The sequence below is a fragment of the Dasypus novemcinctus genome, chromosome 24, assembly GCF_030445035.2.
Source record: "Dasypus novemcinctus isolate mDasNov1 chromosome 24, mDasNov1.1.hap2, whole genome shotgun sequence".
NCBI classification, from domain to species: Eukaryota; Metazoa; Chordata; class Mammalia; order Cingulata; family Dasypodidae; genus Dasypus; species Dasypus novemcinctus.
The window spans coordinates 40,666,683-40,682,232 of record NC_080696.1 but is presented as its reverse complement, the minus strand read 5'-3'; the positions used below and the strand labels follow the sequence as shown (position 1 = coordinate 40,682,232).

General features: G+C 41.5%; 1 protein-coding gene across 2 annotated transcripts in view; it reads right to left on the bottom strand.

Annotated features, from left to right (window-relative positions):
* Positions 1-15,550, bottom strand: part of RPN2 (ribophorin II) — a 72,433-nt gene that overhangs the window by 41,666 nt on the left and 15,217 nt on the right. For both annotated transcript variants that reach the window (XM_004466591.5, XM_023591173.3), the window contains exons 3-4: positions 1,340-1,435; positions 578-753 (exon numbers count right to left, since the gene is read on the bottom strand). In XM_004466591.5, coding sequence (XP_004466648.1) covers positions 578-753; positions 1,340-1,435 — 272 coding nt within the window. The remainder of the gene's footprint in view (positions 1-577; positions 754-1,339; positions 1,436-15,550) is intronic.

Below are 15,550 nucleotides of genomic sequence, written 5' to 3'. Positions count from 1 at the left end.
CAGAAAGGAACATCAACCAATGTAGAACTCCAAGTACTACATCCCTTCTTTCTTTCAAGAGATGCAATTAAATGGGGACACACAGAAAGTTAAAAAAAAAAAAAAGTTTTAAAGACAAGCTGTTCAAAGTTCTTTTCCTGTAAGGTGCCTTTCCTTTAAACTAAGCCTTTTGGGGAGTAGAGTCTGATTCCTAGAACACCCTATCCAGCTCTCCCCCCAGATGTTGTCTCTCATAACTCCAAAGGATCCCACAAGCCTTTCCTCTGGGCAGAGCCTCCCTTGCCAACATCTCACCATGCCCCTGTCAAGCCTCAACAAAAGATGCATGTGGCTTACTAGAGGCAGTGTGTCTATGCTTTGAGTCAGTAATGCCTGAATCAGCATGAGAAACTTGGGGATGGCTGTGTCAAAGTGAGCTCCACAAGGACAGAGACCATATCTGCCTGTAGTGCCTAGCACACTACCTGCCACATAGGAAGTACACCCAGAAAGTATTTGCAAAACCAACGAACGAACATTTTCAGAATAGTACAATACAAATGAAGCCTGAGCAGTGTGCCTGGGGATGATGACTCACGCCAGCACAGTCTCTTCCTTGCTGAGACGAGTGGTAAGGGCCCCGAGTGCTTCTTGGGATGCCAAGGGAAGGCCAAAGCCACTTATGGCTGCAACTGCATGGTAGATCTGCATAACAGATGAGTCTTCACTGACAGCTGCCAGAAGTAGGTCTTTGGTCTCATTTGAAATAGAGATCTAAGAAAGTATTAGAAGACACAGTTTCAGAACAAATATGTTGGCAATTTGTGGCAGGCATGCCAAAGATGGCAAGCAGAGCAACAGCCAAAGCGACAACCACCTAGCACATGGTCAGTCCCCGCCCTCTTTGCCAGACCCTGGAATTAGCTGTGGAAAACCTCGGCATAACACTTTTGACAAGTAAAGTTGCTGACCAACTACTTGTTTAATTACAAGGCCTACTTAAGTTCAATAAAACAGATTTCCAGAAATCTGGTGTGGAGGCATTCTTCCTTTACTTGGAACATTTTTAAAGTTCAAAAGAGAAGGGAAAAAAATTCAAGGCTTCCCAGAAGAGAGGCAACAACTAGAGGAAAAGTTATTTAAAATCTATGAAACATGAAAACCATACTTCCTTAAGGAAAAAAATAAACCACAAGAACTACGCTTCCTTAAGGAAAAAAAATAAATCACAAGAACGGAATTCCCACCCACTGCTTCTTACTGAAGAATTGCTGTTTTAAAAAAATAATTTGACATAACTTTTGCTCCCCCTTTAAAAATGAGCTTTAAAGTAAATTTAAATATAGGAACCTTTACTCACCTCACACCCTGAAAGGGCTTGGCTGGACTGGGCGGCGTAGAAAAGGGAATCCACATTGCTGGGATCGAGGTTAGATTTAATGAAGGTACACGCTTTCTAAATGGGGGGGGGGCAGGAATCAGTGTTAAGTTGTGATATATGCAATGACTGGGAAAAGGATAGGTGCTTTTTGGATGACAAAATTTTAAGTCATCTACAATGGCTTAAAGTGTGAGATATATAAAATTTAGTGTTTTAGGCAGTATTTTCCATAGGATACTATGTAACTGAAAGCTGCTGACTTCATAAAAGGAGGAGCAAGTCTGAAGGCACTCAAGTCCTTCTGAACCCTAGAAGGGAAGGGAAGAAACCACTTTCACTGATCAGCTGCTCTGGCCATAACTTATGCTGGACATTTGATATATTTCTTTTCTTTTTTCTTTTTTTAAAGATTTATTTATTTACTTATTTCTCTCCCCTTCCCCCCCACCCCGGTTGTCTGTTCTCTGTGTCTATTTGCTGCGTCTTCTTTGTCCGCGGCATAGGAATCTGTGCTTCTTTTTGTTGCGTCATCTTGTTGTGTCAGCTCTCCGTGTGTGCGGCACCATTCCTGGGCAGGCTGCACTTTCTTTCGTGCTGGGCGGCTCTCCTTACAGGGTGCAGTCCTTGCGTGTGGGGCTCCCCTATGCACATCAGCACTGCGCGTGGGCCAGCTCCACACGGGTCAAGGAGGCCTGGGGTTTGAACCGCGGACCTCCCATGTGGTAGACGGACGCCCTAACCACTGGGCCAAGTCCGCCGCCTGATATTCTTCTTTTAAACGAATATAAGGACCTTGTGTTCACTATCATCCCCATTTAACAGAAAAAGAAATGGAGACTTAGAGTTGGCAAGTAATCTGATGAAGGTGGCATGGTTAATATATGGCTGATTCCAATTGTGATGGGGTCTCTACTTTGATGCCTCCAAAGACAACTCAGGCTCAAGATACCTAAATTAAGCTTAAAAAATCATCTATTTCTTCACATGGACTTCCCAGCTCATGTATGGGCATCACCATATCGACCTGTCTACCCAAGCCCAAAACCTGGGAATCATTCTTGACTTTTCCCTGACTTCCAAGCCCTATTAAGTCCTATTAAGTTTGAGTTTCATTTCTCAAACTCAGTACCTGCCCTGTAGTTTATGTCACTGACTTGAGTTCAGGTCAGGCCCTTGTTATTCCTCACTTAGATTGTTACAATCATCTCCTAACTGGCCTCCAGCCATGTCCATTCCGCACACTGCTTCAAGAATGATCTTTACAAAATAAGTACAAAAAACATAATCATATTATTTTGCTATTAAAACCCATCAGTGCTTCCGTTATTCTCAGAACAAGACCCAAGTTTCTGACACAGCATAAAATATTCTCATGACTGACCTTCTTTGTGCCAGCTTCATCACTACATCCCATCTCCAACCCCATATCTTACCCTCCACACCACTGCAGCACTCAGACATACCACGCTTTCACCATTTTTAAGATTTATTTTTATTTATTTATTCTGCCCCCTTGTTGTATGCACTCGTTGTCTGCTCTCTATGTCGCCACACAGGCCAGCTTGCCTTCACCAGGAGGCCCTGGGAAATGAAGCCGGGACCACCCATATAGGAGACAGTAACCCAACTGCTTGAGCCACGACCACTTCCCTATCTGATACTTTGGTCTCTGCTACTCCCCCTGCTGAGAGCACCTTTCCTTTTTCACTCTTGTCTGTCAAATTAGGTCCCACTTTTATCTCTACTGAGATGTCCTCCTCCAGAAAGCCTTCCTCAGCATTCACCCCAGGATTGGCCAGGTGTCCTGCCAAGCGCTCCCCCAAAGCAATTAGCACACTGCACTGACCACCTCCCCAGTGACCAGTTATCTGAGAGCAAGGACTTACTAGCTGAACCTCCATCATAGTACTTGACACAGGGAAGTACATCATAAAACCCATGCTACCTCTACCAAGAAATGTTATTTAACAGCTATCCTGCTAAATACTCTGGTTGAGATAACAAAATTCGGCTATTCAAAATTATATGACAATACAAACAGCTAAAAGTGAGTGCTTCTAGAGAGCAGGACGAGAGCAAGGTGGGCCATACAGGGGATTGCTGCTTTTCACTAACACCCATTCAATGTTACCTGATATTTTACTGAATGCAAGTGTTAGTTCAACCAAAAGTATTTCAAACTAGAAGTATGAAAGAAGCCAAGGGATGAAATAAAGAAAATACTTTACCTGCATAAATCAGGGATCTAAAGAGGGAAAAAGTTAATCTATTCAAGGAGTCCTTTCAGAAGAATGTAGGTTAAGCTTACGACATATGCTCTGTCGCCATCTGGAGCTTTAACAGTGGAATGGCAGCACCCAAGTCCCCAAAACAATGATTATGGTCATTGCTACCACTTTTTCAGCACTCAAAATGTGTAAGCACTGCTCTAAGCTTGGTATGCACTTCTCGTTTAATCTTCAAACAATCCTACACGTTAGGTCCTCTTCTTTTCTTAAATTTTGAGACAAGAAAACTTATCCAAAGTCACTCAGCTCTTAAATGGGGGAGCTGGAAATTTAAATCTAGGCAGCCTGGCTGCAAAGCTATACAACCTCCATCTCTCAAGAGAATGTTCATAATGATCATTCTGGAGTAAAGCTAGCATCCTCCTACTCTCATTCTTTGCACACACAAACCAAGATAAGCAGTACCAAGCTCATGGAAGTTGTCAGCATGGTTTTAACTGTAGCAGAAGTGAGGAGAAGAGCTCTGGTCACGAAATGTGCCCAGTAACACATCCAGTGCTGCAGTCAGGCCCTTTAGAGGATTTGTATCTCTGACTCTAGCTGCCCTCCCATGTTCCAGATCCATTCTCCCAACTGAAGGCTGAAAGTCACCCTTTAAATCTGTCCTCCCCAACCATTCCCCTCCAACTTTTTATGCTCCATGTTAATACCACAATTATCCAAATGGCCTCCAGAGCTTTGAGGGACATCAGTGCCTTCCTGTGCCCTTTCTTTCCTACAACTTCCTTGAACCTAACCCTGAACCAAGTCCTATAGAAAAGATAATTAGTCTTGGTATCTATCTGCCCTCTCTCTCTTATTTTTTCCATGAACAACAGCCCTCAACTACTCTATCTTCCTTCAGACCATGTTTTGTAATCTTGCCAATGTGTTATCCAGACATACCCTAGCAAGAACCCCCCTCAACCAGCAGCTTTGCAACTGGGCTTATTTTTTTCCACGTACTCTTCTGACCACATTTCCCCTTCTACCTGTGCTCCAGCCTCCCCAGATAACCAACTCACCACCCCAAAAACATAACACTTTCACGCCTCCAGTTTTGTGCAGGCTCTTCTCTCCATCTGGAAGCCCATTTAACTCATCAATCCAACTTCTCCCTCTCAACTAGTATCCCCCATAATAAAACTTAATTTAGAATAAAACTTCCCTCAGTCCTTCTTTCCCCTATAGCTGCCATCTTTTCTCTTTCCATACAGCCAAACTTCTCCAGAGTTACCTAAAATGCAGTCTTCATTTCCTTCATTTTCACTCACTCTAACTGGTTTCTGCCCCATCAGGCCACCAGTGACCCCCAAACTGTAAGAGCCAAAGGACCTTTTCCAGTTCTCACTCCCTCAAAATTGGATAGAAGTGCTCAATTCCTCATCTGCTTCCCTTTGCTCTCCTAGTTTTCTCCCTACCTTTCTGGCAGCAACTTCTCAGGTTCATCCTCTTCTACCAGTCAATCAGTGCTGAAGGTTCTCAACATCTAGGCCCATTTCTCAACCTACTCTCTCTCTTTCTCCCTAGACAATCTCTTTCATGCCCATGGCTTTATTCAGGGTCTCTATGCAGATGACTCTCAGATTTGTACCTCCAGCCCAGATCTCTACAACAGCCCCTTGCATGCCTCAAAGGCATTTCAAGCTCAACATGTTTGAAAATCAAAGTCATGATTTTTCCACACAAACCTAACTTCTTCCTATGTTCCTATCTCACAGATTAGCCCAACCATCCACTCAGGCAGCAAAAGTCCAGGGGTTTTCCTTTGTACCTCCATCCCTTCTGCATTCAATCTTGCTCCCTATCTTCTTGCTATCCTCCACAAAGCGGGGGAAAAGCCTTTCCAAAATGCAAATTGGGTCATGATCCTCTATTGCTCTTTGGAAAAAAATCAAAATCCTTCCTGTGGCCAAGAAGGCCCTATAGCTTGGCCCCAGCTTTCCTCTCCTGCCTCCCTTTTCTCCCTCTCACTCTTTATTCCAAATACAGAGCCCCTCCTTCGTTCTCTCAAATGTAACTTGCTCCCTTTCCTCACAGGATCCTTGCACATGCTATTCCCTCTGCCTGAAATCCCTTCCCTCCCATCCCACAGTTAACTCCTACTTTTCGTTTAGAATTAAGCTCAGTCATACCCTCCCATCATTTAATAAACAGTCATGGAATGCCTACCACAGCCAGGTGCTGTTCTAGGCACTGGGGATACACAAATAAAACAAAAAATAAAATTTGAGTTGAGAGATTTCATCAAAAGCTTTCCCTGACCAAGTCAAAGACCCAATTTTACATTCCCATAACTTCATAAACATGCCATTGTTATGACTAGCGTCACTCTTAGACCATACCTTCTGAAAAGGCAGGGGCCCTTGTTTTTGTGCAACACTGAGTCCGCAGGGCCTAGCACCATACCTAGCATAGAGCAGAGCCTCACTAAATATTTGCTGAATGATTACACGAATCAGGTAACAGCCAGCAGAGAGATGGCAACTCCCCATGTACAAGGTTGTGCTGTCAAGTATTTTCTGCAGACGGGTGGAGTGCGCTGCTCCCTCTGGTGGACTCCCATGGTACTTTCCACATGCTGCACATGCCTCTGTGCTTGGCACTATATCATGGTACTTGTCTCTCACTAGATAATGAGCTCTTTTGTTTTTTGTGTACTTAGCACAATCCCTGACACATAGCTGATGCTCAATAAATGACTACATATTATGTATCACATTTACATAGTATTTTCACAAAAAAATGAATATAAAAATACCCACTTTCTTAGCACTGTAAAAAGCTAAATAAAACCTATGAAATAACCATTCTGATGTGCTTATGTTTTTAAAATAATCTACCTAATTACCAAAATGAAAGATGTTCATTCTTCACAACACATATAATCAATTTTCATTCCACTCTCTTTTTCCTGAGTTGTTCACCCAGTTTTGCTGCCAAAACCCCTTGAGACTAAATAATCAAAATCTCCCCAAAGGATCCATCTGTGAGAGCAAGGAACTCAGTGCATTTAGGAAGGCTGAGGAAGTTCTCTCTACTCAGCTTAAGGATATACATCATTACATGAAAGTGAAAGTAATGAAGAAGTCTTCTTAATGGATTTATTTTGTGTGCATATTTAATAAGGAAATTTGACAGCTCTGAAATGTTCATACAATCCCTTTCCTTCCATTACTTATGTACACACAGTATCACCACAACATATTTCATAAGTGGTTAGAAGAATGAAGTATATGCCTGACCTACTTATTTTCCTGATTAGGAGGCACATTAGAAAGCTTCTATTCTATTAAGTAAAAGTTTACAATTATTTCATTCAACGAATATTTTTTGAACCCTCCCTGTGGGTCAGGTACATGCTAGATAACGTGGATGACAACTTGAGAAAAAAATAAAACCTCAATGGACAATGGCTGCTGCTACTAAACAATGCTAATAAGAGTTAGTCTTTCATAAAATGGCAGCCTAAAGACAATAAATTTGATGACCATAAAAAAAGAGTTAGTATTTGTTTTAATTCTTGAATACATACCATATATTATCACCATGCTAATTCATCACCTTTGTGAAGAGTACTATTATCTCCATATTACAGATAAGGAAACAAAAATCCTGAAAGTTAGGTAGTAGGTTGCACAAGATCACTCAGTTATGAAGTTGTGAAGTCAAGATTGTAAAGCTAAGCAGTCTGATTGTATGGTCTGTATTGTAACAATAAAGTGAAAGTCAGCCTAATCATGCAGTTATTCAAAATGGCTCTTCATTCTACACCCTCAGACCTCAAACATGTATCACAAAGAACACCTTTAGGGACATGGACTCAAACTAAGTCTTATGTGAACGTCCAAATCATTTAAGACAGATACAAAGGTATTGGTCTGGATGTGAGAGTACCTCACTCCTACATGACTGGCCCCTAGAATGAATCCTATAACTCCACAGAAATTTGAAATTCGTGAATAGAAACCTCTCACCCTGAATTCAAATCCTGCCAAAATTTAACATTAATCTAAGATTCCAGTTTTATCTCCTATATCTTAAAATATGAAACCTTTACTAGTCAGACTGCTCTATTCCATGCCTCCCATTCTGTTCTCTCTCTCCCACTGCTGCTCCAGATACCAAGAAGACCAGGGCAGAGGGCTGAGGCATCGCCAGGCAGGATACATGGTACAATATCTGCACCAGGCATTGCCTAAATTCACCTGAAGAAATTATAATTAAAACTTCATCGATATTAATGATAATAATAGCTACTATTCTAGGGGTCTTTTGTAAGTAAGTCACAGATGAGGCAGAATACAATTTCATTTAATCTTTACAATAACCCAGTGCAGTGAGGCAGATATCATAATATCTATTTTATGGACAAGCAGAGCCAGAATGAAAACTAGGGCTAACAATGGCCTGTACTATTTCTTTTGAGCTAAACTAAATTTATTAGAAGATACACTCATCTTGAGGGTTTACAAGAACGTATCATGAGGAAAAGCCTGTTTCTTTAAAATAGTCACACATAGGAAGAAAATTTTAGGTAGGAACAAGAGATAGCCGCCAGGAAGAAATGCGAATAACTTTTTCTGTAAAGGGCCAGATGGTAAAATATGTAGGCATTACAGTCTAGACAGTCTCTTTAGCAACTACTCAACTCTACCCTTCAAATGCAAAAGCAGCCAGAGACCGTGTCCTGATCAAGTTGGAGAAGCAAGAAGTTTCAGGGCTCTGTGCCCCCACAGAAGCTTTGAACAACCAGCAGGAACTGGCAGAAAAATCTTTCTCAAAGCTTCAGAAATCAAAGGACTGCAGTAACAGGGCAAGCACCAAATCAAGAAATAAGGTACTTTAAAAGTGGTAGGGGGGAAGCAGACTTGGCCCAATGGATAGGGCGTCCACCTACCACATGGGAGGTCCGCAGTTCAAACCCCAGGCCTCCTTGACCAGTGTGGAGCTGGCCCATGAGCAGTGCTGATGAGTGCAAGGAGTGCTGTGCCACGCAGGGGTGTCCCTCGCGTAGGGGAGTGCCACGCGCAAGGAGTGCGGCCCGTAAGGAGAGCCGCCCAGAGCTAAAGAAAGTTCAGCCTGCCCAGGAATGGCACCGCACACACGGAGAGCTGACATAAGATGATACAACAAAAAGAAACACAGATTCCCATGCTGCTGACAACAACAGAAGCAGACAAAGAAGAACACGCAGCAAATGGACATAGAGAACAGACAACTGGGGGGGGGGTGGAAGGGGAGAGAAATAAATAAAAAATAAATCTTAATAAATAAATAAATAAAAGTGGTAGGGGCGAACCTCGGCACTTCCTGGTGGCCGGCGGACAGAGAGCAGCAGCGGGGCCCGGGAGGCATCCCCTCCGCCTCCACTCCTCCCCAGGGGAGGGCTCTGTCCCTCCCTCAGGCAGTCACCTGGGGACCAGCACAGCCGGTACTCAGGTGGTGACCTTGCTGTCGGATGGGGCGCCCAGCACAGCCGGAACGCTAGGTTTGAGGCTCTGCGCGTGGAATGGCATCAGGAAGTGGCAGCAGGGCCCGCCCCTTGCATTCTGGAGGCGACCGCCCAGACCTGGCCAGCGATGGACAATCCTGCTGGGTCAGGAGAAGGAAATGTGCCTGCTTCGTCCCCACTTGTGCAAATGACTAGGGATATTGCTTTATTTTGCTCAGAAAGCACTGGGTGTTTGCTGAATGTGATAAAGTTGTTGCCAGATCAAGTTGATGCAGGAAGCTCTGAGAACTGAACCCAGGACCTCTCATGTGGGAAGTGGACGCTCAACTGCTTGAGCTACATCTGCTCCCTGATTGAGCTTACTCACATAGCATTTGGTATAGCAAAATGAAATGCAAGGAAACAAAAGTAAGATAACTGAAAGCAGTAAAACAGAAATAAAATAGAAGATAAACAGCCAAGAAAGAACAACTGGAGAAAGCATGGGATGGAAAATAAAGTGAAGCAGTGTTTTATCATGTGTTTTTCAGCAGACCTTCTGAAATCTAACTAAAATATGACTGCTCTTTCTTCAAAGAACTGCTCTTTTCAGTACCAGGAACATCAAACAAACTAGTTCCTAGATGTTAGCTGTCTATTGTTCTTAATTATACTTGGGAAAACATTATTAAATATCCTCATGCTAGGGATGAAAAGGAAAAAAAAAAAGTGGTAGGATCATTTGTTTTCCTGGTTGACCCATACCCCATTCCTCGCAGGCTTGGCATGGAGCTGGTATAAGCTCCCAGTATGGATCCCGGGTCCTGGTTCCAGGGGAAGCAGAGTGACCCTCTTGCAAATATTGGAATCATGTTTGTCTGGCCCAATCTATCTGAGGGGCTTAGTTGTCCCAGAACTTGCCCTGGATGTGGAACAGAATACGGTGGGAGAAGAGTCAAGTGGGTGCCTGTGGTAAGGGTTTGCTGGCTATAGGATACAGAGCATAATGTCCAGGACCATAAGGAAACTATATTCTAGAGAAGAGGGGACATTTATAACTGTGCAACTGGGAAATTCCTAGAACCAAATATGCATGCTCCAGGCAAGACATATGTACAGAAAGGTCCAGGGAGGCTCCAATGTTTTGGCCTGGAGCTATTCTCTAAACTTATTATATAGATAAGCTCTGAAGGAGAGTACTCCCACAGTTCAATCAGCTAAGTCTAAGAAAGGTATATTCTTTATATTCTTTTATTTTTTATTTTTGTTAGCTTCTGACATTCATTTGTCTCAGATTCTAAATTTCAGGGGTAACATACTAAAATATCAAAAAGCTGAGGTTTCAACAAAAGATAACAAAACATACAAAGAATGCAGGAACTAATGATCAAAGCAAAGGAGAAGATTAAAGCATAAGATACCATCAACTAGGAAGATCAAACCTGGGACATTCCAGGCAAAGACTTTTAAAAAAGGTCCTAACTGTGCTCAAAGAGCTAAAGGAAAGCATGGAAAAAGAACTAAAGGAAATCAAGAAAATGGCAAAGAGAGTATCAATGGAGAGACGGAAATTGTTAAAAGGAACCAAATAGCGCTAAAGACACAGTAACAGAAATTAAAACTTCCCTAGAAGGGTTAAATAGCAAGTTGGAGCTGGCAGAAGAAAGAACCAGTGAATCTGAAGATAAAGACTATTGAAATCAACCATGACTAATGAGCAGAAAGAAGAAACAATGAAGAAGTGAACAGAGCCTGGAACACATGGGACAACAATTTCAAGCGCACAAATATACACATCGTGGGAATCTAAGGAGAAGAAAGAAGCAGAGAGACTATTCAGAGAAACAATGGCTGAAATTTTCCCAAATTTAATGAAAGACATGAATATATACATCCAAGGTGCTCAACAAACTCCAAACAAGATAAAACCAATGAAAGACAGCACGACATGTTACTATTAAACTATTGAAGGCGAAAGTTAGAGAATGCTGAAAGCAGCAAGAGAGAATTAACGTGTCACACACAAAGGTGCTTCAATAGGATTCAGTGTTGATTTCTCACTAGGAAACCATGGAGGCAAGGAGACATTTGAATATTTAAAGTATTCAAAGCAAAAATGGCCAACCAAGAAGTCTACAATTCAAAATAATGGGGTGATTAAGACATTACCAGATAAACGAAAGCTGAGAGTTTATCACCCCCAGACTGAAAGGACACTAGACAACTGACTTAAGCCACATGAAGAAATAAAGATCTCTTGTAAATACAATGACCTGGGTAAATAGAAATATCAGCACTATTTATGGATTTGTAACTCCACCACTTATTTCTTATAGGATCTTAAAGGCAAATGCATAAAATATAGGGAGAAATCAACGGTTTTGGACTCATTAGATATACATGTGAAATTTGTGACAAGAACTACATAAAGACAGGGGGACAGAAAGGTATAGGAACGGAGTTTATGTATGCTATTGAAGTTAAGTTGGTATCAAAGCAAACAAGATTGATAAAGATTTAGGATGTTAAATTTAAGGCCCATGGAAACCACAGAGAAAATATCAAAGAACATAAAAAATTATAGAGACAAAAAGTAGAGCACAGGTTACCAGGGGTGGGGAGGAAGGAGCAATGGGCAGTTCATGCAAAATGAGGGTAGGGTTTCTGTTTGGGGTGAAGGTAAGTTCAAGTAATGGATGGGGGTGAGGGTCCTAAAACATTGTGAATGTGATTAATCCCAGTGAATGATATACTTGGGAGGAGTTGGGATGGGAAGATTTAGGTTATATGAATGTTTTCAGAGGGCAGATGTAGCGCAAGTGATTGAGCTTCTCATATACAAGGTCCCGGGTTTGATCCCCGGTACCTCCTAAAAACCTAAAAACAAAAACAAACCAACAAACAAAAAACCAACTTGGGGGAGTCCGTATAGCTCAGTGGATAGTGCCAGCTTCTCACATTCGAAGTCCTCGGTTCAATTCCTGGCCCCGGCACCTCAAAAAAATTTTAAAAATTAAAAAAAGAAGAAACTATAGAGCTAATAATCATACATGAAGGGAAAAAAAAGACAATGCGTGATAGTGGATTGGAGCTAAAATTGAAGAGAAGAGGCCCAGGAAGTGGATGTGGCTCAAGCAATTGGGTTCTGGCCTACCACATGGAAGGTCCCAGGTTCAGTTCCTGGTGTCTCCTGGAGAAGGCAAGCTGGCGCAGCAAGATAACACAACAAAGGGACAAAGAAGAAAGGCAATAAGAGACACAACAAACCAAGGACCTGAGGTGGCTCAAGTAATTGAGTGCCTCTCTTCCACATGGAAGGTCTTGGGTTTGGTTCCCAGTGCCTCCTAAAGAGAAGACAAGGAGACACAGAGAGCACACAACAAATGGAACAGAGAGCAAACAACAACCATAAACAACAAACAAGGGGGGGAATAAATGAATAAAATAAATCTTTAAAAAAAAAAAGGCTCAAACGGACATTACTGGGACACAAGAAAAAACTGGAATATAGAATGTAAGTTTTGTATCAATGTTAAATTTCTTGAACTTGTAAACTATACTTAAGGTGATTACATAAGTGAATATAAGTGAATATCCTTGTTCAAATAAAATATACATGGAAGTATTACGTGTTCAAGGAGTATGACATGTGCAAATTGCTCTCAAAATGTTCAGAAGACAGACAGAAAGAAGAGACAGAAGAGAGTCCTGAAGTATCAGTAGTTAATTTAAACATACATGGATTAAACTCTCCGGTCCAAAAGCAGAGAATGGCAAACTGGATAGAATGGCAAACTGGATAAAAAAGCATGACCCAGGGAAGGAGCTGTGGCTCAATCAGTTGGGCTCCCACCTACCATATGGGAGGCCCTGGGTTCATGCCCCAGGGCCTCCCTGTGAAGGCAGGCTCGCCAGCACGCTGTGGAGCGCCGCCTGGCCTGCAAGCACCATGGAGAGCCGACTCAGCAAGGTGACGCAACAAAAAAAAGGGAGACAAGCAAAAAACACAGAAGGGCAAGCAGAAAACGGACACAGAGAGCAGACAGCAAGCAAGCCACGGGGGGCGGGGGGGGGGGGGTTAAAAAAAAAAGCATGACCCAGCTATATGCTGTTTAAAGAAATTCACCTTAAATTCAAAGGCACAAGTAAGCTGGAAGTAGAAGAATGGAAAAAAATATACCACGCAGATAGTAACCAACAGAGAGCTGGGATAGCTGTACTAATACAAAATAAAACAGACTAACTCAAAAACTGTTACAAGGGACAAAGAAGGTCCCTATATTCTGATAAAGGGATCAATTCAAGAAAAAGCTGTAACAATTTTATTATATATATCTATACACACACACACTCCTACTGACTGGGCCCCAAAATACATGAAGCAAATACTGAGAGATTTGAGGAAAGAAATAGACGGTTCTACATTAATAATAGAAGATTTAATACACCACTTTCAATAATGTATATAGAATTTCTAGACAGAATATCAATAAAAAAACTGAATATTTGAACAATACTATAAACCAACTAGATCTAACAAACATACATAAAACACTTCACCCAACACTAGTAGATTACACAATCTTCTCTAGTGCACACAGATAGTTCTCTAGGCTAGACTACATGTTAGGTAACAAAGCATGTCTCAATAAATTAAAAAACATTGAAATCATACAATGTATCTTCTCCAACCATAACAGAATGAAGCTAGAAATCAGTAACTGAGGGAGAACTGGAAAAATCACAAATATGCGGAAATTAACCCTCTCAATCAATGGTCAATCAATGGGTCAATCAATGGGTCAAAGAAGAAATCACAAAGGAAATTAGGAAGTATCTTGAGAAGGATGAAAATGAAAACACAACACACCAAAACTTATGGGATGAAGCAAAGGCAGTGCTGAGAGGAAAATTTATAGCTCTAAATGCTTATATCACAAAAAAAGAAAGATCTCAAATCAGAGACCTAGCCATGCAACTAGAGGATCTAGAAAAGGAAGACTATAACTAAATCCAGAGGGAAGCAGATGTGGCTTAAGCAACTGGGCTCCCATCTACCATATGTGAGGCCCAGGGTACAATTCCCAGGGCCTCCTGGCGAAAGCAAGCTGGCCCGGGTGGTAAGCTGCCCCACACAGAGTGCTGGCCTGCACAGGAGTGCTGGCCTGCACAGCAAGCTAGCCCGAGCAGAAAGCTGGTGCAACAAGATGACACAATAAAAAGAAACACAGAGAAGAGACAATAAGAGACGCAGCAGACCAGAGAGCCGAGGTGGCACAAGAGATTGAGCACCTCTCTCCCACTCCGCAAGGTCCCAGGATTGGTTCCTGGTGCTGCCAAAGTTCTAAGACAAGCAGACACAGGAAAACACACAGTGAATGGACACAGACAGCAGACAGGAGGGAAGGATAAAAAAAACTAAACCCAAAATGAGAAGGAAGGAAAAAAAAAAGATAGAAGCAGAGATAAATGAAATAGAGAATGAAAAAACAACAGAGAATCAACAGAACCAAAAGTTGGTTCTTTGTAAAAATAATAAAATTCACCAAACGTTAGCTAGACTGACAGAGAAAAAAGGAGAGACATAGGAATAACTAAAATCAGAAATGAAAGGGGGGAAATTACTATCAACCCCACATAAATAAAAAGGATCATAAAAGGATACTATGAACTACAGGCCAACAAATTAAGATAACCTAGATGAAATGGACAAATTCCTAAAAATACACAAACTTATCTACACAGACTAAAAAAAGAAAGAGATCAACAGACCAATAACTCATAAAAAGATTGAATAAAAAATCAGAAATCTCCCAAAAAAAGAAAAAAAAGCCTAGAACAAGATGGCTTCACAGGGGAATTTTATCAAACATTCCAAGAAGAATCAACAAAAAGTCTGCTCATACTCTTCCAAAAAACAGAACAGCCCAAGGGAACATTACCTAACTCATTTTATGAAGCCAACATCACCCTAATACCAAAGCCAAACCAGATAAAGACACCACAAGAAAATTAAAGACCAGTATTTCTTATGAATACAGATACAAAAATTCTCAACAAAACACAACAAACAAATCCAACGGCACATTAAAAGAATCATTTACCATGATCAAGTGGAAATTATCCCAGATATGCAAGGGTGTTTCAACAAAAGAAAATCAATTCATGTGACACACATTAATAGAAAGAAGGAAAAAAACACATGATCATCTTAATTGATGGAGAAAAGGCATTAGACAAAATGCAGCACCGCTTCTTTATAAAAACACTCAGAAAACTAGGAACAGAAGGAAACTTCAACATGATAAAGGACATATATGTAAAACCCACTGTTAACATCCTACTGAATGGTGAAAGACTGAAAGCTTTCCCTTTGAGATCTGGAACATGATAAGGATGCCCATTGTCACTACTGTTACTTAACATTGTACTGGAAATTCTAGCCAGAGCAATTAGGCAAGAGAAAGAAATAAATGGCATCCAAAAGAA